Source organism: Macrotis lagotis, chromosome 1, assembly GCF_037893015.1.
Source record: "Macrotis lagotis isolate mMagLag1 chromosome 1, bilby.v1.9.chrom.fasta, whole genome shotgun sequence".
Classification (NCBI taxonomy): domain Eukaryota; kingdom Metazoa; phylum Chordata; class Mammalia; order Peramelemorphia; family Peramelidae; genus Macrotis; species Macrotis lagotis.
Genome location: NC_133658.1, coordinates 895680585 through 895707362, shown reverse-complemented (window position 1 = coordinate 895707362; position 26778 = coordinate 895680585). Strand labels below are relative to the sequence as shown.

General features: G+C 43.8%; 1 protein-coding gene across 2 annotated transcripts in view; it reads right to left on the bottom strand.

Annotated features, from left to right (window-relative positions):
- Positions 1-1508: 1508 nt before the first annotated feature.
- The window catches only part of PANK4 (pantothenate kinase 4 (inactive)), a 49634-nt gene continuing 24364 nt past the window's right edge, over positions 1509-26778 (bottom strand). Inside the window, exons 8-17 of one of the 2 annotated variants that reach the window (XM_074218686.1) lie at positions 17268-17423; positions 15741-15853; positions 14463-14550; positions 12772-12923; positions 11284-11339; positions 10913-10962; positions 9738-9842; positions 9194-9294; positions 8909-8977; positions 1509-7637 (exon numbers count right to left, since the gene is read on the bottom strand). In XM_074218686.1, coding sequence (XP_074074787.1) covers positions 7424-7637; positions 8909-8977; positions 9194-9294; positions 9738-9842; positions 10913-10962; positions 11284-11339; positions 12772-12923; positions 14463-14550; positions 15741-15853; positions 17268-17423 — 1104 coding nt within the window. In that variant the 3' untranslated portion in view covers positions 1509-7423. The remainder of the gene's footprint in view (positions 7638-8908; positions 8978-9193; positions 9295-9737; positions 9843-10912; positions 10963-11283; positions 11340-12771; positions 12924-14462; positions 14551-15740; positions 15854-17267; positions 17424-26778) is intronic. The other variant, XM_074218684.1, reaches the window with a different exon arrangement.

Here is a 26778-nt window from a genome sequence, read left to right as displayed (position 1 = left end):
GTGTACTAACCCCATCCTCCCAAGCTCCACCGCCTAAGGACTGGGAGGGACTACATGGGGGAGTGGGTGGGTGGGGAAAACCTGCCTGGTCCCTCTCCACCTCCTCCAATACCTCCCAATACCCTGTCTACTCTTCCCCAATTTGTACATCAGATCTACAGTTCTTTATTTTTCTAGAAGGGAAAGGCAACAGGGAAGCAGTGGCATGAAGGCAGTAATGAGGGTGGGAAGGGATGGCCCATGTCACCAAAGTCCACTCTCCCCCAACCAGGCTGCACCATGCCAAGCGTGGTCTTTTTTCCGGGGAGGGACCCAGGAGGAAGTGGTGGGCAGGAACGGATTAGGTGGGCAGGAGATCCTTTAGAATAAAGAAAGGCTCCTCCTCCCCTCCATTAGGGCTCAGGAAGCCTGGGGGAGACACCCACAGACAGGTCCCCTAGGCTCACATAAGCCATCTGGGGGAATGGATGGATGGATGATTTTTCAGAGCAGTAATTCCCCAGAGATGGGGGGCCCAGGCTGGCAGCTGGCAAGGTTTGGTTCCTTTCAAATCATAAATGCATCGGGTCATCAGACCACAAACAGAATTTGTTTCTTAAGGCCCTGTGCATTAGAGGAAGCTCCACATCACCAGCTCCCAAGATAAGAGGTCAGGAAGGTTGCAGCCAAGACAGGCCCTACGTTTGCACTGGGTTTTGATGGATAGAAAATGAGCTGACTTTTCTGGGTTGGAGGACACTGGAGTGGCTGAAGGAGGAAGGCAAGAGGTGGGATGGTGAAGCTGGCTCTGCTGCCAGACCAGTGGGGGATCATTGCATGTGGTCTGGGACACCTCGCCTTCTTCTGGGGGGGCTCCAAGGGCAGGTGCACACATTCCAATTTGTCTCCTTGGCCATATCATGAAGCTTTATGCTGCCCCAGCCCCAACCTGCCTTTCTCCTCCAGCTGTAAAATGAGGGCAATACTCTATTGCAGCCCCCAAAGCCCTTGAGGGGTGGAGACCCTACATCTGGCTCAAGATGAGGAAGGACCGAGGTGTAAGTAGAGGTAGCTATGGAGGTGGGCCTGCTGGTCCAGGCCCTAAGAATGGCTCAGCACAGAGCAGAAGAGTCAGCCCCTTTGCGGGGGGAGCAGGAGGAACAGGGGAGCCTGTGGGGGAATGGGCAAGGCTGGCTGCCATAAGCCAGTGACCCGGAAGTTCCTAGCTGATTGGCTGGCATCCCCAACTCCCTTCCCCACCACGCCCCAGAGCCCTATCTTTTCTGGCCAAGGGTCACAGAGCCAAAGTCCAAGAGAAAACTTGAATGGGAGTCCTCTAGGTGAGCCTAGAGACCAGACAACTAGTAAAATACTGATAATGGCAGCAATTTAAGGTCTGCAGAATGTTTTCCATGCAATCTCCTTGGAGAATATTTGAATGAGGGGGCACTACCTACCTGGCCCCGACCCACAGGGTGCCCACCCTCCTCCCCCCCCCCCAGCTCTGCTAAGTTCTTTGCAGCCCAGTCAGGCTCTTTAGATGTCTCCCGAGCACCACCTGGTGGCTCTGGAGGAGAAGTCCCTGGATCACAGTCATTATCTCTGAGATCCCCAAGTGAGGCTGATACCCTCTGGTCCTGATGAAGAGACAGGCAGGCCCCACAGATTCAGCTCCCCCACCCCCAGGAGTCTCTGAACAACTCATTAGCTAGAAGAGAGTGTATTGAATTAGGGGTCCCAGAGCTGGGTTCAAATTGTGGACCCAATTCATTTTTCTAGGATGTTTCCTTTGCTGACAAAAGAGAGGTTGGGGAGATCAGGTACAGAGGCTGTGAGCAAGAATACTGGATCTGGAGTCAGGAAGTCCCGGGTTTGAATCCTGCCTCAGGAATGGTGTTATCCTGATCAAGTCACTTAACCCCTCTAGGACTCAGTTTCCTTACTCAGTTTTCCAATTCCAGCACCGAATAAAAATGTAGGAAGTATGTTCCCTCCCTCCCCTGGCAACTCCAAGGCTTCCCAAAGAAGAGGGTTGATACTCAGTGGACAGAGAGAGGAACAAAGGCAGAGGTACCCAGAGGGTACCATATGGGGCAGGGAGATGGGGCAGGCTTCTGAGGAAGACATCATAACCCACCCTTTTCCACTCAGCCATGTCCAATACTCATTCCTCACACAGGACCTCAACTTCATAACAGGCCTGTATTGGGACCTTCCCACTGCTCTGCCCAGGGATTCATGGGGAGGAGGGCCCCGGGTGGAGGCATTGGCAACATTTATTGATTGGGGGGATGGAGGTAAGGATGCTCAAGAGAAACCTCAATGAAGAATGGGAGCTAGTCTAATAACCTGGGGGGAGGAAGGTCATGAAGCAGCCCAGAAGGAAGCTGGCAGCAGTAAGAGAAGATGGAAAGAAAATGATGGAGTCCAGGGAAGATGCCAATGTGGAATCTACAGGACCTGGCATCTGGTCGGATCTGGAGCTAAGGACTAGATTCCACAAAGTCAGGGCTTCTTACCCTTTGAACTTGAAAAACGACCCATGCTGGATGATATCTTTCATCAGGGGTGGCATAAGGGAGGGGCATAACGACGATAAGTAAAAGCTCACAATTCTTTAGTGTTGACCTAGTTTACCAAGCGTTTGAATTACCTGATACAACAAAGGTTGGCATCATCATGCCCATTTTGCAGAAACAGACCCAGAGGTTGAAGTGGGCTTCACCTCTATTAAGTGTCAGAGCAAGAATTTGAACCTGGATCCTCCTGACTTCAAGTCCATCCACCAAGTACAGGTTTCCTGAGATGGCCCTGGAGGTCCTTTCCAATTCTGACATTGTGATTTTGAATCCATCATTCTACTTGCCCTGGTTTCAGTTTCTTCCTTTGTCCCCAACATGGTAAGTTGATCAACCTTGATGGAAGCCACTCCTCTCAGCAGCTGAGAGAGCTAGGACAGCCCTAGGAGACCTGCCTTGGACAATGCTACCCCCATCCAAGCAAATAAACCCAAAGCCCCTACAGAATCTGAATGAACACTACATTCCTTTTTTAAAAAAAATTTCTCTTATTTATCTCTTTCGTATCTCACGGTTTTCTTTCTTTTCCCTTAGTCCTAATTCCTAAAATGACTAATCTGTAAAGGTGTAAAACACAAATGTGTATGTCCAATATTCACCTGATTGTTCACCACTGAGGGGAGGGGAATGGGAAGGGAGGGTGGAAGGAAGTTATGTAGCTTAAAAATATGGAAAGGCATGTGGATTAATGTTGAAAAACTTTCATAATGTGACTGGAAAAATAAAAGAAATAACAATTGAGGGGGGAAAAGGGGGATTGTTCTTTCACTGGCAACTCATCGAAGATTTGTTCATTGAGACTGACCAGCTGGTGGGCAAAGTCACCTCATATGGTCCATTTGGCAATGAATTGTTTCTTTACTTTAAAAAAGGAGGTAAGAGTGGGCTTGGTGACAGCTATGGTGGGTTCCAGTACTCCTAGGCTTTCACCAAACTTTAAATCTTTTAAATTATAACCTAGGAGTCAGCATGTGTCTAGCAGATAGATTGGTCTCAGATAGATGGTATCCAAGAATGCCTGAGTTCAAGTCCTACCTGGGCCCACATACTGGCTCCAGGCCATAATGTACAGAGGAGCCCAGAGGTATGTTGGAGGGCAGGGGTCACTCCTTGGAAATTCCCTGGACCAGGAAAATCACACGGTCAGGTCAGATCCGGCCTCAGAGTCAGCCCTGCCTGGGTCACATCCTGCAAAGTTACAACCTCCTGGAGCCCCAAGTAGCTCATTAGAAATGATTATTCTAAGTTCAATTTTAATCTATGTTTATCATGGATGCAAATATAAATATTGTATTCTGTTGGGTGGAGGGAGGAGGGAAGGGAGGAGGAAAATTGCAAACCTCAAAACCTTGCAAAAAAATGATTAGTAGAAACTATGTTGTATGTAATTGGGAAACAAATAAAAGATTTATATAATTTTTTAAAAAAAGAATGGATGTTCTTCATTCATCCAGAGTGCCTGAATCTTTGTGACCTCACAGACTGCATAGTCTTCGATCCTCTATCCTCCACTGTGTCTCTAAGTCTGTCTGGGCTCATGTTTATTGCTTTTATAACCTTCTGTCCATCTCCTCCACCATGACCTTCTCCTTTTGCAATCCTTCCCAAAATGAGGGTCTTTTCCGGTGAGTCCCATCTTCTCCTTATGTGGCCAAAGCATTTAAAAAGCTTCAATTTCAGTGTCTGACCTTCCAGTGAACAGTCCAAATTCATTTCTTTAAGTATTGACTGATTGCTAAGGGCCTCTCCATTGTCTTTTCCTCAGTGAGAGTTTGAAGGCAGCCACTCCTCAGGTGCTCAGCTTTCCTTACAGTCCAACTACAATGCTACTGGAAAAACCAGAGTTTTGACTAAGCAAACCTGGTCAGCAAGATGACAACATCCCTGCTTTTGGAGTATGCTGTCCAGATCTGCCCTACCTATTGTATCAGGTAGTTCCAAGGACCACACATCTTTTAATTTCATGGCTACAGTTGCCATATATAGTGATCTATAAAATCTGACACTGTTTCCACTGCCAAGAAGTGATGGAGACTAAGTTGCCATGATCTTAGTTTTCTTTTTTGGGGGGTTAAGTTTCAAGTCAGCTTTTATACTCTCCTCATTCACCCTCATCAAGAGGCTTCTTAATTCTTCACTTTCTAATAAAATACTTATCTGAGATTGTTGATCATTCTCCCTAACTCCAATTCTGGCTTTTTTATTCATTCAGCCTGGCCTTTCCCATGAGTATACAACATGTAGGTTAGATAAGGTGACAACATGGAGTCTTGTCATACTCGTTTTTCAATCATAAACCAAATCAGTTATTCCACATTTGGTTCTTTTTTTTTGGGGGGGGGGGGTTGTCCCATGTACAAGTTCCTCAGGAGGCAAGTAAGAAGATCTGGGCTCCCATCTCTTTTGAGTACTTGACACATTTTGCTGTGCTCCCCAGAGTCAAAGGTAGTCAATAACACAGAAATAAGAGATTTTTCTGAACTTCCTTGCTTTCTCAATAATTCAGCAAATGTTGGCAATTTGGTCTCTAGTTTCCTTGCCTCTTCGACATTTTCTGATACTTCTCTGTTCTAGTAATTTTCGGCTCACATCTTGCTGAAGTCTAGTTTGCAGAAATTTAACATTCCTTAGCATCATCCTTCTTTAGTATGGGAACATAAACCAATCTTTTCCAACCCAGTGGCCACTGTTGGGTTTTCCAGATTTGCTGCCACACAGAGTACAGCATCTTAACTGTATCATCTTAGGGTTTTAAATAGTTCAGATGGAATTCCACCATGGCCATAAGCCTTACTGTAATGCAAGGCTTCCTAAAGCCCACTTCACTCACCAGGGCTGGCAAGCCCCAGAGAGCGGCAGTGAAGCAGCTCCTGACCCCAGCCCTCCCTCATTAGAGCCCAAGTTCCATTCTGCTTTTTGGGGATAAATGCACTTAATCCAGGTAGTGGACGCCTGGCTCCATAGTCAAATGAAGGCAGGTCACAGAAAACTTACAAAAATGCAGAATGTCTAGGCTCTTCAGAAATCTGCCTCTCAGCCCTGGCTAAACCTTCAGGGACTGCATCCCCACAAATGTGAGGCTCCAACAAGGAAGAAACCTTTCCTGGATGGGCAGTGATTTTAGAGGGATCATAGATTTATAGCTGGCCAAGACCTCGAGAGGCCACAGGGTCCAGCCCCCTTGTTTTACAAAGTGGGGTGCTGAGTCCCATAGAGAGAATATGACTCTGGATCTCAGAGGGGAAGACTTCAGAGGCCCTTGGGACTAATCCCCTTATTTTACAGAAGAGGAAAGTGAGATTAAAAACCAGGGCTTCTGACTCCAACATCTCACAAGCCTTTCCACTCCCCTGAACTGCCTCCTGACTGTCCTGGCCTCTAACCTACAGGCCAGCTTGATTTCCCTTCCCCAATCAAGAAGCTTCCGCAGCTCCCCACTGTCTCCAACGATTCCAAAAGTCTTTTAAAGTCTTTCACTGTCTGGCTCCAACCTCCTTCCTAGGCTGATTCATCATTATTAGCCTCATACACTCTGCATTCCAGTCATGGTGCCCTAGTGGCTGCTTGGCCGCTTCCATAGGACATGCCATCTCCCACTTCCACATCTTTTCACACTCTCCCCACATCTTCATCTTTTGGAATCTCTACCTGTTTTCAAGGAATAGCTCATGACCCCTCCTAAACAAGGCCTTCCCTAGCTCCCTATTCTCAAAATTACTTTGTGAGTATCTTGTGTTTACCTCTGTGTGTCTGTGCAGGCTCCCTCAAGGCAGGGACTATTTCATTTTTCTTTGCTCTCAGAATGAGTGTGAAAAGCTTCCTTCTCATTCCTCATTCAGACACCATTCCTGCCTCTGAAGGGTCATCAAACAGGGTCTAAACATTTATCGAGTGCCTATGAAATAGGTGTGCAAGGTTCACAGTCCCTGCCTGCAGGGAAACATTTTGTTTCAAAGTCAGACTTGCAAGACAGGAGATCCCTCCAGCAAAAGGTCCATCAGTGCTTACCCTGCCCTGCTCCCCCTTATATTTAGGTTGGGCAAAAGAGTCTGGAGTATACAGAAGAATGGGCCTTGGTGGGCTTGGAGACCCCACAGGGGAAAGAACCCAGATCCCTAGGAGGTGTGGGTTGTAAATAGTTGCTGCTGCCACTGATCAAACTTATTAAAAGGGGCATCATATCCCTGCCTATCACTCTTAGTTTTCTAAGGCCTCCATGTTCAGCTCTGCTGGCTGGGTGCCAATGTCCTGGAGTCCTTGACCCAAAGGTGTCTTGAGCCCTCCTGATGCAGGGAGGCCCAGGATGATGTCAGAGAGAGAATGGAGCCTGAAGACCAGGTCCCATACGCTGAGAAGGGGCTGCAGTGCAAGCCTGGTCTAAAGGAGCAAACACGCAAAAGCAACTCTGAGCTCTTTAAAAACTCTATTTGGTATGGGCCATTCGACTGCTGGCGGATTTTAGTCAAAGATATATACATATATATATATATACATATATGTATATATGTATATATATATATATATATATATTTTAAAAAGTCTCTTTAACATTTAAATATATTTCAATATGAATGTCTCACAGAACAAAAAAAGTCAAGTCTTTCCATCACAAATACTGCAGCATTAAAATAAACACTTACCAAAATAAACAATATGAGTGATATACATATATATATATATACGTTTGTGGGTATAGTCTATTGAGTTAGTCATATTGTTGCTTTGAGTCACAAAAGCACAATATAAATACAGAATCTGATTGGAACTCCATTTCCCCTGTTGTAATAAAAATACATTCTTGACCACTGACAATAAAGCTAGTGCAAGTGGAGGGCAGGAAGCCTCCCTGGCCCCCAAGGGGCTGCTCACTTGGCTGGGACTTCATACTTGAAAATGACGCTGAACAGGCGGCCTCCCAGCCTATCAGCCAGCCAGGAATTCTTGAGGACGGCAAGCTTGAGGCTCTCACAGCGCAGGGCTGCATAGTAGTTGGTGTGGATGGCCCGGCCCATGCCCTCGATGATTACCAGGTCCGTGCTGCGCTCCCGAACCAGCACCGCCAGTCCTTTGTCTAAACGGCTGCATGGGAAGAAGGGAGTATGGTGAGCTGGGGCCCCAACAGTGGCTCAGGTGTGCCCAGGACAAGCCATCCTTCCCAGGCACCTGCACAATTGACCTGAACCTCCAGTTTGTCATTGTTAATGACCAGTCACGAATTTTAAATATTCCTCTTATGGTGTCTTCTTATTAGACCAACATCTATTAGACCAGGGGATGGAGGGGAAGGTGGTCCTGCTCTAGGAGTCCATCATCAGTTCATGTCTAATTACAAAACTATTCTTAACCTAGACAGGCTCCTGGACAATACTGTTACCCAGCAATGGAACTGTCTGATCTTAAACCCATTTTAAGAATCTTACTAATTCCAACCAATCTTCTCCAATTAGTGATGTTTTTCCTGAATAACCCTGACTATGGAACACCAGGCCCCCCCAGAAAAGAAAGAAACACTCAGGTGGGGCCCATGATTGAAGTTGAATGGCATCTTACTTAAGCTGGCAAATGAGGAACTTTTCCCAAGTTAGGCTGAAGAATGAATCTGAAACTTCCCTGGAAGGGAAGCTGGAAGGGTCTCAACAGCTATCTAGCCCATATCCACAGTGAAAAAAGGATTCCCTCCACAACCCACCTGACAAGTACTTGGAGAGCCTGTGTTTAAAGCCCAATGGCCAATGTGGACCAGGCCTTATTGCCAGAAGATGCCCATCGGTGTCTTGTACTCACTGAGCACTTTGAGGAGGGGAGTTGCTTGGTTCCACCTCTTTGCTTCCAATGTGAGATAAATAATATGTTTAGATGGTAGAGGCTGAGGTTACCAACTAGCAAAGTGCTGAGACACCCTCAAATGTTCAAGCAGAACAGGTCACAGTTATAAAATAATAAATCTTTTACAATTACACGCCTCTCAAAAAACTTCTGGGTTATTGTTGGGTGCTCCCTTTCCTAGACTGAATGTGTGGCCAAGAAGACACGCAGACCCAGCTAGGGACAAGGCTGATGCCAACAGAGGCAATGTGGTGACTTTCAAAGATTTCAGTCCGCACAGTCACCCGCCCTCTCTCTTCTTCTCTCTCCTTTTACACTCTTCTCTGTCTCTGTGTGTGTGTGTGTGTGTGTGTGTGTGTGTGTGTGTGCGCGCGCGTGCACGCGTCTGTCTCTCTCTCTCTCACTCACCCTTGTTCTCAGTAAGAGAATGAGGACAAGGTGATAAGGAGGACAAAAGTCCTCCTCCCCAGAGGTCCCAGCCTCCTCCTATCGCAATACAGAGTCACCTAGTAGCCTTGAATTACCTTAGGTCTAAGCAGGGTGAACTCGAGCCCGTCTGTACCAAAAGCAGCCTGTCTTCTTTCAATGCAGATCTAGAGGAGACAAAACCCAGGTACCTCAATACCCCAAGGGAGCATGCAAACATACACACACCTGCACACATTCACTCACTCTCCGGCACCCAACCTCCATCCCACAGGATGGCCTAGAAACAAGACACCCACCCACAGGCTCAGGAGGCATGGCCCATGCCTGCCAGCCTGGAGTCCCAGTTGGACTAGTCCTGTAGCTGCTAAGAGGTCACTCACTGGATGAGAGGGTCCATCGCTGCTATCCTCTCAGCTACAATCAGAGACTCATTGTAGGTCACATCATTGAGGGCAGGTCCAGAATTACAGGCTAATATGACCTGGGACAAAAAAAGGAACTATCAGTACTGGTGCAGAGGCTTCCACTTCAGTTTATGGAGTAATGGGGACTTGGGTTGCTTGGCATTTAAGGATAAGTCTAAGGGTAGACAACAGTCAGCATCCTTAAACCAACACAAAATCGATAACCAGAAGCAGAAAGGCTTGGGAGTTATCTGCCCTCTGACTCACCTTAACCTGCTATGAAACAAAAAAGCCAATGTTCCATCTAGGACAAATTACCTCCTAGATCTGGGGGCATGGGAAAATCTCACTGCCAAAAATGTGACAAGGTCTGGAGGGTTTCCACCAAGCAGGCAGCCACTCACTGTTAGAAACCAATTCTTTCCAAATATTTCTTTTGCCAGAATCCTGGCAGTGAGTGACATGCGTCTTTGTCTGGCCAGAGAAAAGGGTCCCTCAATACTGGGGGCCACACACTCACCTCTGTTCCTCTAAAGAGTAGCTCCCTGACAAAGGGGAAGACTCCCAAAATGATGTCTATTCCACTGTTATCTGCGAAAATTAAGGCACATTTATGAGGGGGACCCTGCAAGACAAAACCAGGATGTTCAGTTTGGAACAGGAGTTTCTAAATTCAAAAATAATCATCAAAGAAGCAGAGAATGGTCGAGGCGGAAGGGACCTTGGCAGCCTGATGGTTGGAGGCCCCTTCCCAATCTCGCATTCAAGGGGCTAGACAGCTTCAGCCTGCGGGCTTCGAGGGAGGGAGATCCGCCTCAGGTCCTCCGAAGCCACCCCTCCAACTATGGATGGGGCAGTGCCAAGCATCAGCATCTTTCCTGACCTCAAATCCCTATACTGTCTCCCTGCTTTCTTTTCCAAGCACAGCAAGGGCATTCCTCCTGCCACATGACTGCTCCCCAACCCTGGGACTTGAAGACAGGCAGAGGGTTCCCCTGAGGCTTCTTTGCTCTGAGTTAAATAGCCTCAGTTCCTCCCAAGAGACATTTTGGTATTCTCTAATACTATCTCTGCCACCACAACTCTTATGCAGACTCAGACAACTTGACCTCTGCCCCCCCCCAAGAGGCCGAGGCTAGAAGGGAGAAAGAATAAGCATTCGTGAAATTCCCATGTTGGGCCAGCTCAGTGCGGGAGATGCAAAGGAGGGAAGGAGACGTCTGACAGGGAGCCAGCACGTGAATCATTAGGGAGATAGAGGAGAAGAAGAGACTGGCTGGAGGTTGTCTGAGGGGGACCGGAGCAAACTGAAACTTGAAGGGGTTAATGATCCCTAAGGGTCAAGCTTTGACTGGAGAAGTAGAGAAAGAAAAAAAGAAGCCTCTGGACAGATGCATGGATGAGTTTATATGCACACGTGTAAGTCTACACACACACACACACACACACACACACACACACACACACTCTCTCTCACTTACATGTCCCTTCCCCCCATCAGGGCTGCCCACTCCCCAACACATGAGAAGGGGAGGGGTCTTTCAGAGAGCAGAAGCCCTAAGGGGGATGTCTTATGCCCAATTTCCAGGGGGAACCCAGGCCTTCCGGAGTCCCTGAGGACTCTGTCCAGGACACAGTCTGGCTCCCTCTGGGGTCCATCCTAACAGCCTCAGGCCAGTGTGGGCACACACCTACCTTGAGCCGCTGCAGCCATTCCCCATAGGAGTCCACTAGCCAGGGGCGCTCTAGAGGAAAGACAGAAGACAGAGCCCTGTTAACAAGACCTTCCTGGGTATCCAAGGAGTAACCCAGGTCAGGCAGAGGCTTTATCTCTGTGACTTAGTATAGCTTCATAAGGAAGAAGGGAAATTTAGCCATAACAGATTATTATTAATGATCTCTAGGCAGTGTCAACCATCAGTCAGTTGGTCAGTAGGCAATCCCAGGCAATGCTAGAGGTCAGGCACCAGACTATCCCAAGCAGTGCTGGTGGTTGGGCAGTGGACTCTCCCAGGCTTCTTGCCCACTCTCAGCCACCTGCCCTTGTCAGCCTAGGGCATCCATACCTTGTAATTTCTTCTTGGCTTCTTCAAATCCAAATTGTGGCTCAGATTCCAAGACACTAGACAAAAGAAAAAAGTCATGAATAAAAAGCCTTTTAGCTCAAATTGCTCCACATGGAGAATGAGACCAAAACCGAACAGCTGAATCTTGTGAGGGCCAGATTCTGGGCAGGGGGGCTGAGGAGCTAAGGGATGCTAGAACCCAGGCTGGCACTAGAGGGTCCTGCTCCAGGAAGACTCAGAGCTAAGAGAGATCCCCTGGCCACAGGGGATCTACAGTCCAAGGGGGAAGTAGCTGGAAGTTAAAAGGGATGTGTCTCTAAGACCTGCATGATCCTCAGTCATAGCCCATGACTTACAGAAGATATACAGATCATGTCGAGAATGTGGAAAAATCTAATGCAGAGCTAGCTGGTCCTCATGTCCCCCACACTGAAGGGGGAACAGACACTCCATATATTAGCTAGAGGCTAAGGGAAAGGGAGGATGGGGGTGGGGGGCGGGAGAGGGCTCTAAAAGGGAAGAAACACCCCAACGTGGCTGGATTTTATGGTTCTTTCAAACCCAAGAATCGTTTCAAGGTGATAAAGCTTAGCCCACTCCCTACAGCATAGTCAAAAAAGGATGGCAAGGCAGTGTCGTTTCAAACCAACAAGAAATGCCATTAGTTAAATTAGATGCTTTTTTCTAGCTTTGCATACAGAATGATGGAAAGTATTATCATTCCAAACAAATCCCAGTTGCTTTAGCAATTAAAATGGTACAGAGGAATAAAACCATCATGACTCATACTATATTAGAACTAGAAATAGGTGGACTTTCACATGAATTTCTCAGGATGATCAATTATAGAATCCTGAGGAACATTTTTAAAGTTTTTCTTTAAAAAAGAAAAGAAAATCACTCAAGGTGAGCTTTACCAGGGGAATGGATTTCATTCTTGGTTTTCATTACGTTTTGTTCTCATGAGGCAACTGGAGTTAAGTGACTTGCCCAGGGTCACACAGCTAGAATGTGCCAAGTGTCTGTGGTCGGTTTTGAACTCAGTTCCTCCAGACTCCAGGGACAGTGCTCTATCTACTGTCCCAGCTGGCTGTCCCTCATTCTTATGGTTTCTTCAAGTGCCCCTCCCCAATATAACAGTGGGTTCCATTCAAACTATGGAGGCCTGTGACTCAGTGGGTGGAGATGACAAGCTGGAAAAGCCAGGTGTCTGATGAACTCCAAATGTCTAACAGCTCTGGACCAAGTCTGAAAACAGACCCGGAGCCCACTAAGAACCAGACATGGCAAGGACAAGGTTAGGCTAGGGGAAAGCACGGCCTTGGCCTCAACAACCATTCCAGACACAGAAGCTTAGGCACGCAGGGGTGGGAGGGGACAGTTACATTCACACCATTCATCTCGAGTGGGGCTGGGGTCTGCCGATGGGGAAGATAAACCAAAAAGGGGTGGAGAGAAGGAAGGTGCTTAGAAATGTTGAACACCTACTCTGAGACTGCTTTTGCTCCCCAGTCAAAGACATTCCCCGCAAGAAGTCCTTTCACCAGAGCAAACTGCCTCTCCTCCCAGCCTAGTGAATCCAAAGATTTGATTACTCTTTGAAAACATTTTAACGCTATGCCATTTTCTCTCTGCTTTACCTGTAGAAAGACACGAGACAGTGGATACACAGATAAAGAGATGGTTCTTACCCAGCAGCAGCTGCTCAGTCCCCAAGACCACGCCAAGCACTCAAACATTCTTCTCTAGGGTCATGAACTCTACTGGACCAACAAGTCACCGTCATCAGTACTTGGCCTGCCACAGAAACCAACTCAACCACTGTTCTTAGAGGGCATCAGTGGGTCGAGGCCAGGGCTGAACCCATTTTAAACAGGGGAATGCTGCTCTGGTGGCATCCCCTTTCCTCTAACCACAAGTGGGATGCTGATGAATGGGACGAGAGAGGGGGATGGAAATACCCCTGTCCGAACCACGTGTAGGTAAAATTAGAAATCTGAGCAGGAAGAATGAGAAGGCCAGGAGCCAAGGGTTCCCTGCACTGGGCGTGGGTCAGCATGGCAGCCCTGAAGGGGAGGGACAGAGGAAGGCTTCAACATTCTCCCTCCAGGCCCAGGCTGTTCTGCACAGGCCAAGTCTTCTCTCCCATTCTAGCAGAAGCTTCAACCTGACGGGGGGGGGGGGGGGCCCACCTGTCAGGGTTCCCCACAAGAAGGTCAAACCTGAGCTTCATAGGCAGAGCAAGCTGCCACATAAATCATTGATGTGATTTTATTATGTCTGAACTCCCCATCCAAGACTATCCCCCGCTTACCCCATTTATGAAGAATAAGTGAAAAGAGGTCTACCAACGGCTGCTATGATTAATTAGTCACTAGAAATATTACTTTTAAAATACAGACAAACATACACCTTGGCACTCTTCCCATGGCATAAGCAGCCACAACCTAGGGGATGAGAAGATGTCTGACTTTTTCCTGGCTCCCTAGGCAAGGGCTGAGGAGTTGGAGAAGATGCCTGGGGCTTCTTACTGTCCCAGAATAAAGTCCCCAAAGCCTGGGGTTAGCTCAGAGCCCAGACATCAGTCCCAGCAGCCTTGTTATGGGCAGTGCCAGGCAAGCGATGGAAAGAGAAACTCCATTTCTCTGAGATCCAGTAGACCTTCCTCCACTTGGCTTGATCTGGGGATTGGAAGGGGGTACTTAGGGAAGTCGATATTCCTCAGGACAGCCAGAAGCCTCATGTCACCTCCTGAGATCTAGCTGGCTCTTTCACCTTGCTCTCGCCGCCCTTCTCCCTCCCCCCCCGACCTGGTCACCTTGGGTGTAAGAGTACCCCACACGATACCTCTACGTGATCTATGGGGGAATCACCGTGGCGCCTTCACTCCACAGCCTTTCAGCAGACACTGCCAATAGAGAGGGCCGACTTAGTTTGGGGGGCAGGTTCGGACACTCTCATGAGCAGTGGCTTAGCGACTGGGACCAGTCACCAGAGAGCTAAGATGTTCTTGCCACTGATCAAAAGCTGGTGACAGACGAGACGGCCCCCCTCATCTCTCACCCTTTCCCAGGCTTGCACATGACCCAGCTCCCTTCACAATCCAAACTAGGCAGCCAAGCAAAAGTCTGCAGACATACATACACGGCTGTCCACCCTGTCAGGAGAATGGGACTTACTTTTGAATAGGGGTCAGGGAAGTTGAACTCATTCAAACAGTGTTCCCTTGTTTCTAACAGGCTCCTCACAGTCAAGGTTCCATAGGCACTAAAGGAGAGAGCAAGAGAGGCTGGATGACCATTCGGGTCAATGCCAGTGGGCTGGGAGCTTGGGGCCCAGCAGTTGGGATTGTTCTGAGTCACCCACCCTCTAGGCCTCCTGCCTGTGAGCAGGGACTTTGGTGAAAATGTCCAACAAACCCTGGATTCAGGTGTAAACCAGAAAGACATCATGTGGGCTGAGAGAGCCCCCCTCGCCCTCCCAGCTGCATGACCTCAGCCTGCCCACTCCAGGCAGGACCTTTGCAGGGATGCTTCACTTGACCTCGCCCCCCCAGCCATCTTCCCAGCTGCCCCATCACCCCTGACTGATAAGACCACCACCCACTGGAAAGCCTAAGTCCAGTTCCTCCCCTGCAGTGCCACTTTCCATATAATGCACCCCTCCCTGGCCCCCTTCCCCTCTTGACATTCTCCTTGAAGGCAGAGGCTGCATTTCTTAGGCACTTAAGGCAGTGGCTGACACATAGGAGCTGGCATCTATATAACTTTAAGGCTGATCTCACTGAACTCTTTCAATAACCCAGGAGGGGGGCGGTCAGGTGTTCCTTCTACCCTTGTTTTACAGATGAGGTCACTGTGCTACAGTCAGGGTCTAAAGCTGCACCTGATCCAGTCTGTGCACTGTGGCCCCACGGCAGGGACCAAATAACAAAACAGCCACAACTGTTTGGGCACCTCGGGCTTCAAAGGTGTCCGTGGACAAAGAACTAGGAACCCCTGAAAGTCTCCTGAAATGGTTGCTGTCATGGGGGACTTGCTCCTTCTTTCCTTTAACCCTGTCACCATTAGAAAGGGAGAAGGAGGATGAAGAGGGAAGAGAGTCTAATCTGTATGTGATACAGATTAAAGGAAAATGATTTATCGGTGACCTTCCAGTTGCCAAATGACAACTCTATATTCTAGAACAGCCACAACTGGCTATTTCTGCCTTGAGGGGAAATTGCCCAGGGTCACCACATCATAGAGGCCCCTGTGGGGTCAGTAAGCCAGGAAGGCTGGAGAGAACCAATCAAAGTGACAGAGCCCTGAAAGTCACTCATCTGCAGGAGCAGGAGAGCCTGACATCTGGATGACAGGTCAGGAACCAGGGCTGGTGCTCGAACAAGAAGAGCAGCCTATTCTTCCGCCTGAGGCCAGAGAAAGCGATGCCATGTAGGGAATAACACAGGGACTTACAATGGCTGATGCCTTAGCGTCTGAAGCTTATTCCAGTACTTCTGTCGGAATTTTTCAGCCCGTTCAGCTGCATCAATGGAATCTGGCTGGCTGGCTATGGCCCGATTCACGACCTAGCAGAAGACATAAGAAAGTCGTTTCAAAACGAGAGTGTGCCTGGTGCCCCTGGACCCAAAACAGCTGTTCAGATGATGATTCTAAGTGGTGGTGGTGGTGGTGGCCAGATATCACCATGTGAAGCAAGTGCCCCAAGGAAGCTGAAAAGAAAAAGGCCCATGGACCCAAAACATGGAGGAAAGCAACAATAGACAACCAGAGACCAAGCAGATGTACACCAGCCCACATGAATGTATCACTGGGATATTACAAAGGAGAAGGTAGTGAACTCTCCCCACAGGAACCTACAAGAAGCAACAGGTGTGACTGCTGGACCAGCTCACCTATTGAGAACTATGGCATGATCCAAGTGATCTCATCCCATTCTCCTCTTTGGGCCTCGATAACCTCATCTAAAAATGAGGGCATCAGACTCTGGCACTCTGTAAGGTCCTCTGAGAACTCCTTTTTGTTTGAGAATGAAGGTTGAATTGTAGATTATTCTTACAATGCCTTATTTAAGGCCTGAATTCAAATCAAGCCTCAGATACTGCTGAACTGTGCTGTCTGCCTCAAGCTCCTCAACTATAAAATGAGGACCTTGAGGGGATCCATGCCCAGAACAGAGTGGAGGGCACGTATAAATTCTCATTCTCCCCACCCCGGCCCTTATTTAAAATAATCTGCTTCTGACACGGGCCTGCAGTCAATTAGGAGTGGAAGAAGCTCATTCTGAACTTGGAGGAACTGCTTCCTGCAGAACAGAGAGAGGAGGCCAAACTTAAGCTCCACTTTGGGGCTACCTTGGACATATAGTGCACAATGAGGATTCTCATAAATAAGCTCTTGCCACTACTGGAATAGAAACCTATCCAAGGCAGAGGCTGCTTCATGCTTTTTCTCTGGATCCCCAAAGCCTGGCTCACATAAGTAGCTTCATCAATGTTCAGCGATCACTTGGCTCCCCAAGCCCTCAGGTCCATGCACCTTCTGACCAAAGGCCCCCAAGTGGGAGATGCCAGTTCACAACAAAGGCATTGGGCAACAGTTAGCCCAACAAGAAGCTATCTGGAGCTATCTCCACCTTGGTTTTATTGACTTATGATAACCAATGGAATCCACTTTCCTTTAGAAGTCTTTTTTCACCAAGAGGTTGAAACCAACCTAATCCGAGAGGTAGGATTTATACCAAGAAGTACTACAGTCTTGTTCTGCCCCACCTACTTTCGTTTCTATCATCCATTGCATCAGGAAGGTTAGGGAAAGAGTTCAAATAATCAGGAAGGCCTGTTGCAAAAAAATGATGCTTTAGGAAACAACGAATTCCACAGAGGCCCAAGGATTCCACTTTCTAAGTGTCCTCTGTACCTCTCCCAGTAAGCAATAGCTCCAGGACAATGATTCAATAGATTCAATTTTCTGAGCACTTACCCCATCAAGAGCTTCCTCGAAGCACGTAAGCCAGTATTTCCGGGCCATGGCATCATCCGTGAGGTCAACCGTGTCAGGGATATAGGAAGATGGGTCTAGGAGAAGGGGCAGATCAACCAATGGTCTTTCTAAGCGATCCATTTCCAGTAAATCAAACTGGGGAAGAAGAAAAGAGGGACACCAAAGAGGTCATTCAGGGGTTCAGAAAACCAAACTTCCCTTTTACAGTTTTAAAATTGTTAGTCTTTCACAGAAGAGAAAAAAGAAAGTTAAATTTTATATTCTTACTTTGTGCCATTGCTTCTTGCCACCAACTAACCCAATGCTTTCTTCCATCCAAGTTCATGTATTTTGCTGGCATCTATTTATTTCTAAGTAATATCCTCTATTAGAGAGTCAGTTCCTTGAGGGCAAGAGCTTTTCTATAGCCTGCATCTAGCCTAACAACCAAGAGATGTTTACATATATTTGTGGATAGATTTATTTTGCTCCAGGAAAAGGAGGCACTCAAAGGGTGGCTGGGCTGTGTTTTCTTACTGAAACTCACAGCTCTGGGTCCCCATCAGCCCCTGTTTCCCATAAAGGCAGTGACCTTAGGTAAGGAACTGGCAGGCCTCTCTACAGCCTGCATCTGAGAGCTCCTGACTAGCAAACACCTTTTCCTCCTTCTTCCTAGAGCATGGAGGAGTGGGTCAGGTGGAAGATTAGGCAATGAGAACTTTTCAAGAAGAGGAGCCAGGCTTTCAAATACCTCAATTTAGCCTGTTAGAGGATTGGCTCTTCTGAACCAATGACAAAGAATAATTGCACCAGGATCATGCAAGACTTGATGCGTGGGGAGGCAGTTAGGTGGTGTGGTAAATAGAGCACCAGCCCTGGAGTCAGGAGGATCCAAGTTCAAATTTAACCTCAGACATATATAGGCAATTACCTATAATAGATATATAAATATACAATAACAATAATAATACTAAGTACATAAAAATATAATAATCACCTAACTGTATGAGCTTGGGCAAGTGACTTAACCCCAATGTCATGCAAAAAGTAAAAAAAAAAAGACTTGATTGTGCAACAGTTGTGAGGTGCAAAATGGATAATTTCAATTACATTAAATTAAAAAGGGGTACAAACAAAATAAATATAGCCAAGATCAGAAAGCAAGCAGAAAATTGGGGGAAAATTCTATTGACAGTTTTCAGGTAAAGGTCTCATATCTCAAATACATAAAGAACTTTGTCAAAACTAGAAGACGACGAGTCATTTCCTAATTGATAAATGGTTAGAAGGCATAAACAGTTGTACAATAAAAAAATCAAAACAATTTATAGTCATGTGAAAAAAATGCTCTAGATCATTATTGATTAGAGAAATGCAAATTAAAACAACCTTGAGATATTATTTTATACCTATCAGATTGGCTAAAGGGATTAAAGGGTAAAACCACACATAATTCACTGTTGGTAGAATTGTGAACTGGAATTATGCCCACAAAGTTATTAAACTGCCTATACTCTTTGACCCAAGGATATCACTAGTAGATCTATACCCAAAGATAATTAGAGAAAAAGGAAAAGAAGCTATATGTTTGAAATATTTATAGCAGCTCTCTTTGTGGTGGCAAAGAAGCAGAAATTACAGGAATGCCTGAATAATTTGTGGTTTATGATTGTGATGGAATACTGTTGGGCTATAAAAAATGATGAGCTCGATGATCTCAGAAAAATATGTTAAAGACCTGCACAAAGTAATGAGGAGAAAAAAGAGCAGAACAAAGAAAAAATTACAACAGCATTACTGTTTTAAGAATGACTTGGAGCAACTAAATCATTTCGACTACTATAAATACCCCAATTAATTACAAAGGTCCTATGAAAGAAGACACTCTCTGCATGCAGAGAAAAAACTGATAAAACAGAATTATGTATAGAATGATTTTACATTATACATACATACATACACACACACACACACACACACAATAAGTGTGTCTTAATGGTAGCTTAGGGTGGGGGAAACGAAGAAAAAATAAAAAGTGTTATACTATAACTTTATTATATATTTATATAAAATATATTCATTATAGAGGCAGCTAGGTGGTGCAATGGATAGAGCACTGACCCTAGAGTCAGGAGGACCCGAGTTCAAATCCAACCTCAGACACTTAATAATTGCCTAGCTGTGTGACCCTGGGCAAGTCACTCATACCCCATTGCCTTAAATAAAAAATTAAAATTAAAAAGTATATTAATTATTATATGCCCACATTTCAGTTAAAAATATATTACACATATTATAGATTTAAAAGATATAGCAAGTTGTACATAATAGACTTGCAGTTTCATCTTTTTTCTATTCTATTATGTTATAAAAAAAATAGAGTTTTAGTTCTTAAAAGTTCAGAACAAAAGTAAAATAAAAAAAGACTTGACATATTTCACATTATGTTTCTCCAAAAACTTTCTCCACATTGATCTTACCAAGCAAGAAATCTATTTGACTAAAATGCTTCACTGGAGAAGAGAGGTAAGCCGGGGGCTCTGGATGACTTTTCCAGTCTAGCACATAAGATTTGGTTGGCTGGCTTGTACACAAGTCCAAAACAAAAACAAATTGAGCCCTTTTTGCCTAAGGAGTGGTTCAAAAAAAGAGTGAGTTGCTTCTGGAGCTCAAGAACTTCATCTGCTGAGGTCCAAAACAGGGGGCACTGGACATGATCACCATGCTTCCCTCTGATCACCATGCTTCCCTCTGATCTTCCTTGGTAATCAATTCTGATCAGGCCCTCCCTCGGTTCCCCCAGAATGCCCAATGCCTGTAGGGGACCAAAGACAGAAGAAGGGTTAGAGCCCAGGCTTTCACAGAGTGGAGAAATCAATCAATCAATCAATCATCAACCTCTGAAATAATTGAGTGATTTACTGAGAATGCCATCTGACACCTCAGAATCATTCAATAATTGCTTCTTTGTGAAGTAAGTTGGAACACTGGCACATGCAATCCAAACAATTTCTAGGTTAATTTGGATTGGATTTGGTTTCAACCACATTCTCATTTTGGCACGTGGGCCTGGTGGGAAGGTCTTTATTTCACAGGTATGTTAATATTCAATTTGCAAGTTACTTGCTACAACTACCCCTTTGTTTTTCAATGCATGGGGGGATCACTTGTGCCAAGTTTCCTTGGCCACAAAAGTGGTGTGTCATTTTGGATATGGTTATTCAATAAACCTGTGACAGCCCATGAAATTGGTGATTTCCACCATGACAAAGCTGTGAAATCAGCCATCTTGTCATTGATTAACACCCAATCCTAGCTGGGTGACATTGAAAGAAGGTTCAAAAAAAGCATCGTCTCTTGTTCATTTGTTGTGGTCATCCTCCAGGTCTGCGAAAGCCCGCCTGGCAGCCAACTGCCTGCAGTCCAGCCCCAATCTGAGCTTGGCTGATGGGCTGGGCCTCAGCAGAAAAGATAGGGTGAAGAAACTGGGAGAGAAACCAGGTCACCCCAAGGCTCTGAAACGTGTGTGTGGGGGGGGAGAAATGTGGACAGATGAATTCTGTGGTTAGAAATATTTCCACTGGAGAATGTACTAGACTAAAAGATGAGGGATCCCTGAGTTCTAGCCACTAACCCATTATGTGACAATGATGATGATAATAACTAGCATTAATAAAGTGCTTTGAAGTTTGCAGAGCACTTTACATACATAACCTCATCCAATCCTTCACAACAAAGCCAGGACATAGGTTCTATTATTACTCTCATTTTACAGTTGGAGAAACTAAGGCAAACAGGTGAAATTACTTGCTCAAGACCATAGCTAATGCTAAGGGGAGAAATTCAAACTTGAGTCTTCCTGGCTCCAAATGCAGTACATCTGGCTACTTAGTGTCCCAGGATGTGATCCTAGACATAGTTACTTCAATGGATTTTATTTTCCCTACACAGAAGGGGGAGAACAGAAATTGGATAATCTTTAAGATTGCTTCAGGTTCTAAAATTCAGTTATTTTAGGAAATGCTGATGACTGAAAACTAAAGGGGTGCTTTAAAAAAAAACCATGTGCCACATGCTTCTTTCTCATGCCCTCACATCACCTCTGTTTACAACCTAAGTCTCTGACTTTGGAGCAAATGAACATAACTCAGCTTGGGTAGGATATGAAAGGACATCCACTATAAGAAGGGCATTGGCAACAGATCTAATAATTTTCAGACCAACTGGACTTTGAAAGCCAACAAAACAAGTAAGTTTGCCAAGCCTCTATCAGGCTCTAAAGGTTAATGTTGGGGCCTTGGTTGAAACCCTGCCAAGGTAAGCCCTGTGGTTCAATGGTTATGCCAGACATTAGAGCTGACCCCCCAATGAAAGTAAAGTAGAGCTGAGCACAGATAGAGTTGAATCTGGAGTCAGTATATTCAAATCTTTCCTCAGATACTTCCTAGTTGTGTGACCCTAGCTAAGTCATTTCACTTGTCTGAGTTCAAATCTAGCCTCAGACACTTAACAAGTACCTAGCTGTTTAACCATGGACAAGTCACTTAACTCCACTGCCTTGCCAAAAAAAAAGATTAGGAGAGGAAAAAAAGACTTTAAAAATCAAATAACAGAGTTTCTCTCTACCCTCTTGTCTGAAAACAAATGCTAAGATCAATGCTATTATCAGCACCTGCCTCCCAGGACCGCTGTGAGGATCAAATGAGATAACATCTGCCAAGAGTTCTGAAAACTTGTACAGATATGAGAATGATGGGCAGACAAATTGGAAGGAGCAGGATGAATATGGGGAGGATTGAACAAGAGGTGGATTGAGAGTCAGAATTTTTTTGCCTAGTTCTCCCAGCACATATCTTCCACAACTTAGAAAACACAACAGACCAACAGGAAAGCTAAGAAAAAGTGGCAGTGAGTCCTTTGCCCAACCCGGGACAGCTGAGGTCAAAAGACAGAGTACTCAGCTGGCAGACAGCTGGGTGTGACCTGGTCAGGAGTACAGGAGCCTAGGCAAGGATCAGGCATAGAAACTTCCCTTTTGTAGCTCTAAGCCCTGGCACACTGCAAAGAGTCATTTCTAGCCTTTAGCTCCAGAGATACGCCTGCAGGGTCACTCTGACCCTGTAAAACCTCCCAGAAGGCTAACAGTGAGGGACTATATACAGAAATTCAACTAAGTACAAACCAACAGACCCCAAACTGGGTCAGAGACAAGGAGAGCTCAGAACAGGAGGGCAATGAACAGACCTCTCTGTGAATCATACCACCCTGGGGACAATGAAAAGCTACAGGCCCCCCTGATGAGCTGTGAAAGCAGCATCAGGATAGCAAAGAACAAACATCCTCATTCCCTCCCAGAAGTAAGCCAACATCAACATGAAGTCCAAAGTCAAGAAGGAGCTAGAAGAAAACAAACAAACAAAAAATAACCTGACCATTAAGAGCTACTGTGGTGACAGGAAGCTCAAGGGGCAAACTTAGAAGACAACAACTTGAAACCATCTACAAAGAAAAAATGCAAAATGAACCCAAACCCAACAAGAATTCCTAGGAGAGTTAAAGAAAGAGATTTTTGAAAATTAGGAGGAAAAGGGCCAGCCAGGGACACTGGCCCTGGAGTCAGGAGGATCTGAGTTCAAATCCAGCCTCAGACACTTAACAAGTACCTAGCTGTTTAACCATGGACAAGTCACTTAACTCCACTGCCTTGCCAAAAAAAAAAATTAGGAGAGGAAAAAAAAGACTTTAAAAATCAAATAATAGAGTTTCTCTCTACCCTCTTGTCTGAAAACAAAATGAGAGTATGGCAAGAAACTTATGAAAAGAGAATTAATAACTTTATAAAGAAACAAAAACCTCACTGAATAAAATAATTTCTTGAAAATTAAAATTGGCCAAGTAGAAGCTAACTATTCCCTAAAACATAAGGAAACAAAAAAAAAAACTAAATCAAGAAACTGAAAAGAATACAAGAAAATGTCAAATGTTTCACAGGAAAAAAATGAACTAGAAAAGAGGCCAAGGATCATTTAAAAATCACTGAACTCCATGAGAGCTATGAGCAAAAGAAGACATCATAGCTTAAGAAATTATAAAGAAAAACTGCCCAGATATCTTAGAACTAGAGGGCAAAATAAGAAAAATCTACCAGTTACCTCCTGAAAGAAATCTCCAAATTAAAAGTTCCATATCTAAGTGAAATTAAAATCCAGAGCTTGCAGGTCAAAAAGAAAATACTACAAAGAAGCTAGAAAGAAAGAATTCAAGTACCCACAGTCAGGATCCACACAAGATTTAGCAGCCTCCACTATAAAGCATTAGGGATATTCTGGAAGGCCAAAGCTCTAGGATTACAACCAAGATTAACCTACCCAGTAAAATTGAATATAATTCTGGGGGGAGGGGGGGGAGAATGGATATTCAGTGAAATACAGGACTATCATTTTGATGAAAAGATAAGATCTGAATAGAAAATTTGACATTCAGATGCAAGATTCAAAGAAAAGCACAAAAAAAGGTCAACATAAGTAAGAAATTATAAAGGACTAAAAAAGATTCAACAGTTTACATTCTTCTTTGGGGAAATATTTGAAACCCTTTAGAACTTTATCATCACCAAGAGTTTTAGAGGAAGTCTAATTAGAAAGAGGGCCTGGGTATGATTCTAATAAGATTGAATGATCTCAAAAGAAGAATGGAAGTGTGGAAAAGGAAAAGACTGGAAGAGATAGAAAAGCGAGGGGAAGAGTGGGGAAAATTATCCCATGTAAATGGGGAATGAAAGGAAGAGTTTACAATGAAGGGGCAGTGAGAGAAGGAGATACATCTGAACATCACTCTCATTTGAATTAAGGAGGAAAGAATACAGTTTGGTACAAAAAATCATCCTAACCAATAGGGAAATAAGAGAGGAAGAGTTGGAGGAAGAGCATAAAAAAGAAAGTAGATTAAGGGAGGAAGTAGTCACAAATAAGACTCTTAAAGAGGGAACAAGGTATAAATAAGAAAAGGATAAATATAAGAGAAAAGGACAGAGGGAAATAGCAATCAGAAATGAATATGAATGGGATGAACTCACCCATAAAAATTAAAGGAGATATCAGAATGAATTAGAAACAAGAATCTGTATGTGGACAAAAAAACAAATTTGAAACAGAAAGTTGCAGAATTAAAATTAGGCACTGAAGCAGAAACTATTATGCTTCAGCAGAAGTTAAAAAGGCAGAGGTAGAAATCATAATCTTAGAAAAAAATAAAAACCTTAGAAAAAATAAAAACAAAAGTATAACTAATTAGGGGGCAGCTAGGTGGCATAGTGGATAAAGCACCGGCCTTGGAGTCAGGAGTACCTGGGTTCAAATCTCGTCTTAGACACTTAATAATTACCTTAGCCGTGTGGCCCCGGGCAAGCCACTTAACCTCATTTGCCTTACAAAAAAAAAAAACCTAAAAAAAAGTACACCTAATTAAAAGAACTAAACTAAATTTTACTAAAAGATATATAAACAATAAATTAATATCAATCCTAAATATATATATGCCAAATGGCATGACATCTAATTTCCTTTAGGAAAGTTAAATAAGTTACAAGTAGACAGCAAAACTGTAATAGTGGAGTACTTCAACTTATAATTTTCATACTTTGAAAATCTTTGAACAAAATAAACAAGGAAGATGTTAAGGAGCTGAATAGATTTTTAAAAATGTTGGATAAGAAAAGACCTCTGGAGAATATTAAATGGGATAATAACTGGGAATAATACCTATTCCCTAGGTATACATGGCATCTTCAAAAAAACTGATTGTTTATTAGGGTATAAAAATTTCACAAGCAAATAGATAAAAACAGACATTAAATGCATCTCTTTTTTAATTTAATACAACTGAAATTGCATTTGAATTTACATTCAATTTATATGCAATAAAGGCTCTTAGAAAAAAATTAAAAATTAATTAGAAACTAACAATTCTAAAGGATGGGTCAAAAAACATAGATATCATAAAAATTATCAATAATTTCATTCGAGATAATAGCCCAAGCAGATTATAGGGGAAAATTTATATCTCTAAATGTTTATATCAATAAAAGAGAAAAAAATTATTCAACAAATGACGTAACCAAAAAGAAAACAAATTAAAAACTCCCAATTAAACACCAAAGCAGAGAGCATAAATTCAAAGGCAAAATTAACAAAATTGAAAGTAAAATAAATTTTTGAACTACTTACTATAACTAGAAGCTGTCTAAAATAGCAAAATAGATGAACCATTAGTCAATTTGATTTTTTAAAAGAAAGAAAAATCAAATGATAAATATCAAAAATGAAAAAAGGTAAATTCACAATCAATGAAGAAGACATAAAAGCAATTATTAAGAGCTATTTTCCCAACTATATTCCAATAAAACTAACATTTTTTTTTTTTGAGGAGAAGTAATTGGGGTTAAGTGACAGCCAGGCTCATACAACAAGCAAGTTGCAAGTATCTAATGAAGAATTTGTACTCAAGTCCTTCCAATTCCAGGGCTGATAATCTGTCCACCTAGCTGCCTCTTACGAAAACGGATGAATATTTACAAAAATCTAAACTACTCAGATTAATAGAATGGGATACAGAATACTTTAATAACACTATCTTGGGAAAAAATAAATTGAATAAGTCATAAATGAACTCCCTAAGGGAAAAAAAAACCCAAGGCCAGATAGATTTACAAGAGAATTCTACCTAGTTAAAGAACAATTAACTCCAATACTACACAAACTGTTTGGGAAACAATGAATAAAGAAGAAACCAACAAATTTTTCCTATAGTCTTGATACCTAAATCAGAGCAAGTAAAAACAGAGAAAGAAAATTATAGACTAATTTCCTTAATGAATGTTGATCAAAAAATTTTAAATAAAAAACTAGCAAGATTACAGCAATATATTACAATATTATATATTAAGACCAGGCTGAATTTATATCAGAAATGCAGGGCTGGTTCAATATTGGAAAAATTCTATTTTTTTATCATACCAATAACAAAAATAATGAAAATCATTTGATTACACCAATAAATGCAAATGAAAAAGGGTTTTTTTGACAAAATGCAAAGAATTATCTATGTAAAACCAAAAGCAAGCACATCTAGAACAGAGAAAAACTAGAGGTCTTTCCAGTAAGATCGGGGTAAAACAAGGATACCCATTATCACCATTAATATTTAATATTGTACTCAATCTGTATCCCAAAGAGATCAAGGTAAAACTTTGTGTAGATAATAATTGAAAACTGAAGGAATGTCCATCAATTGGGGAATGATTAAACAAGTTTCGGTATAAGATTGGGATGGAATACATCTACAAGAAACATTGAAGAGCATGGCTTCATAGAAGTATGAAAAGAGTTATATGAACTAATACAAATTGATGCAAAGTGAAGTGAGCAGAAGAAGGAGCAATAATTCATTCATTTACAATAATGTTGTAAACTAGGCATAGACCAACATCTCATGCCCTACTACCAAGATAAGG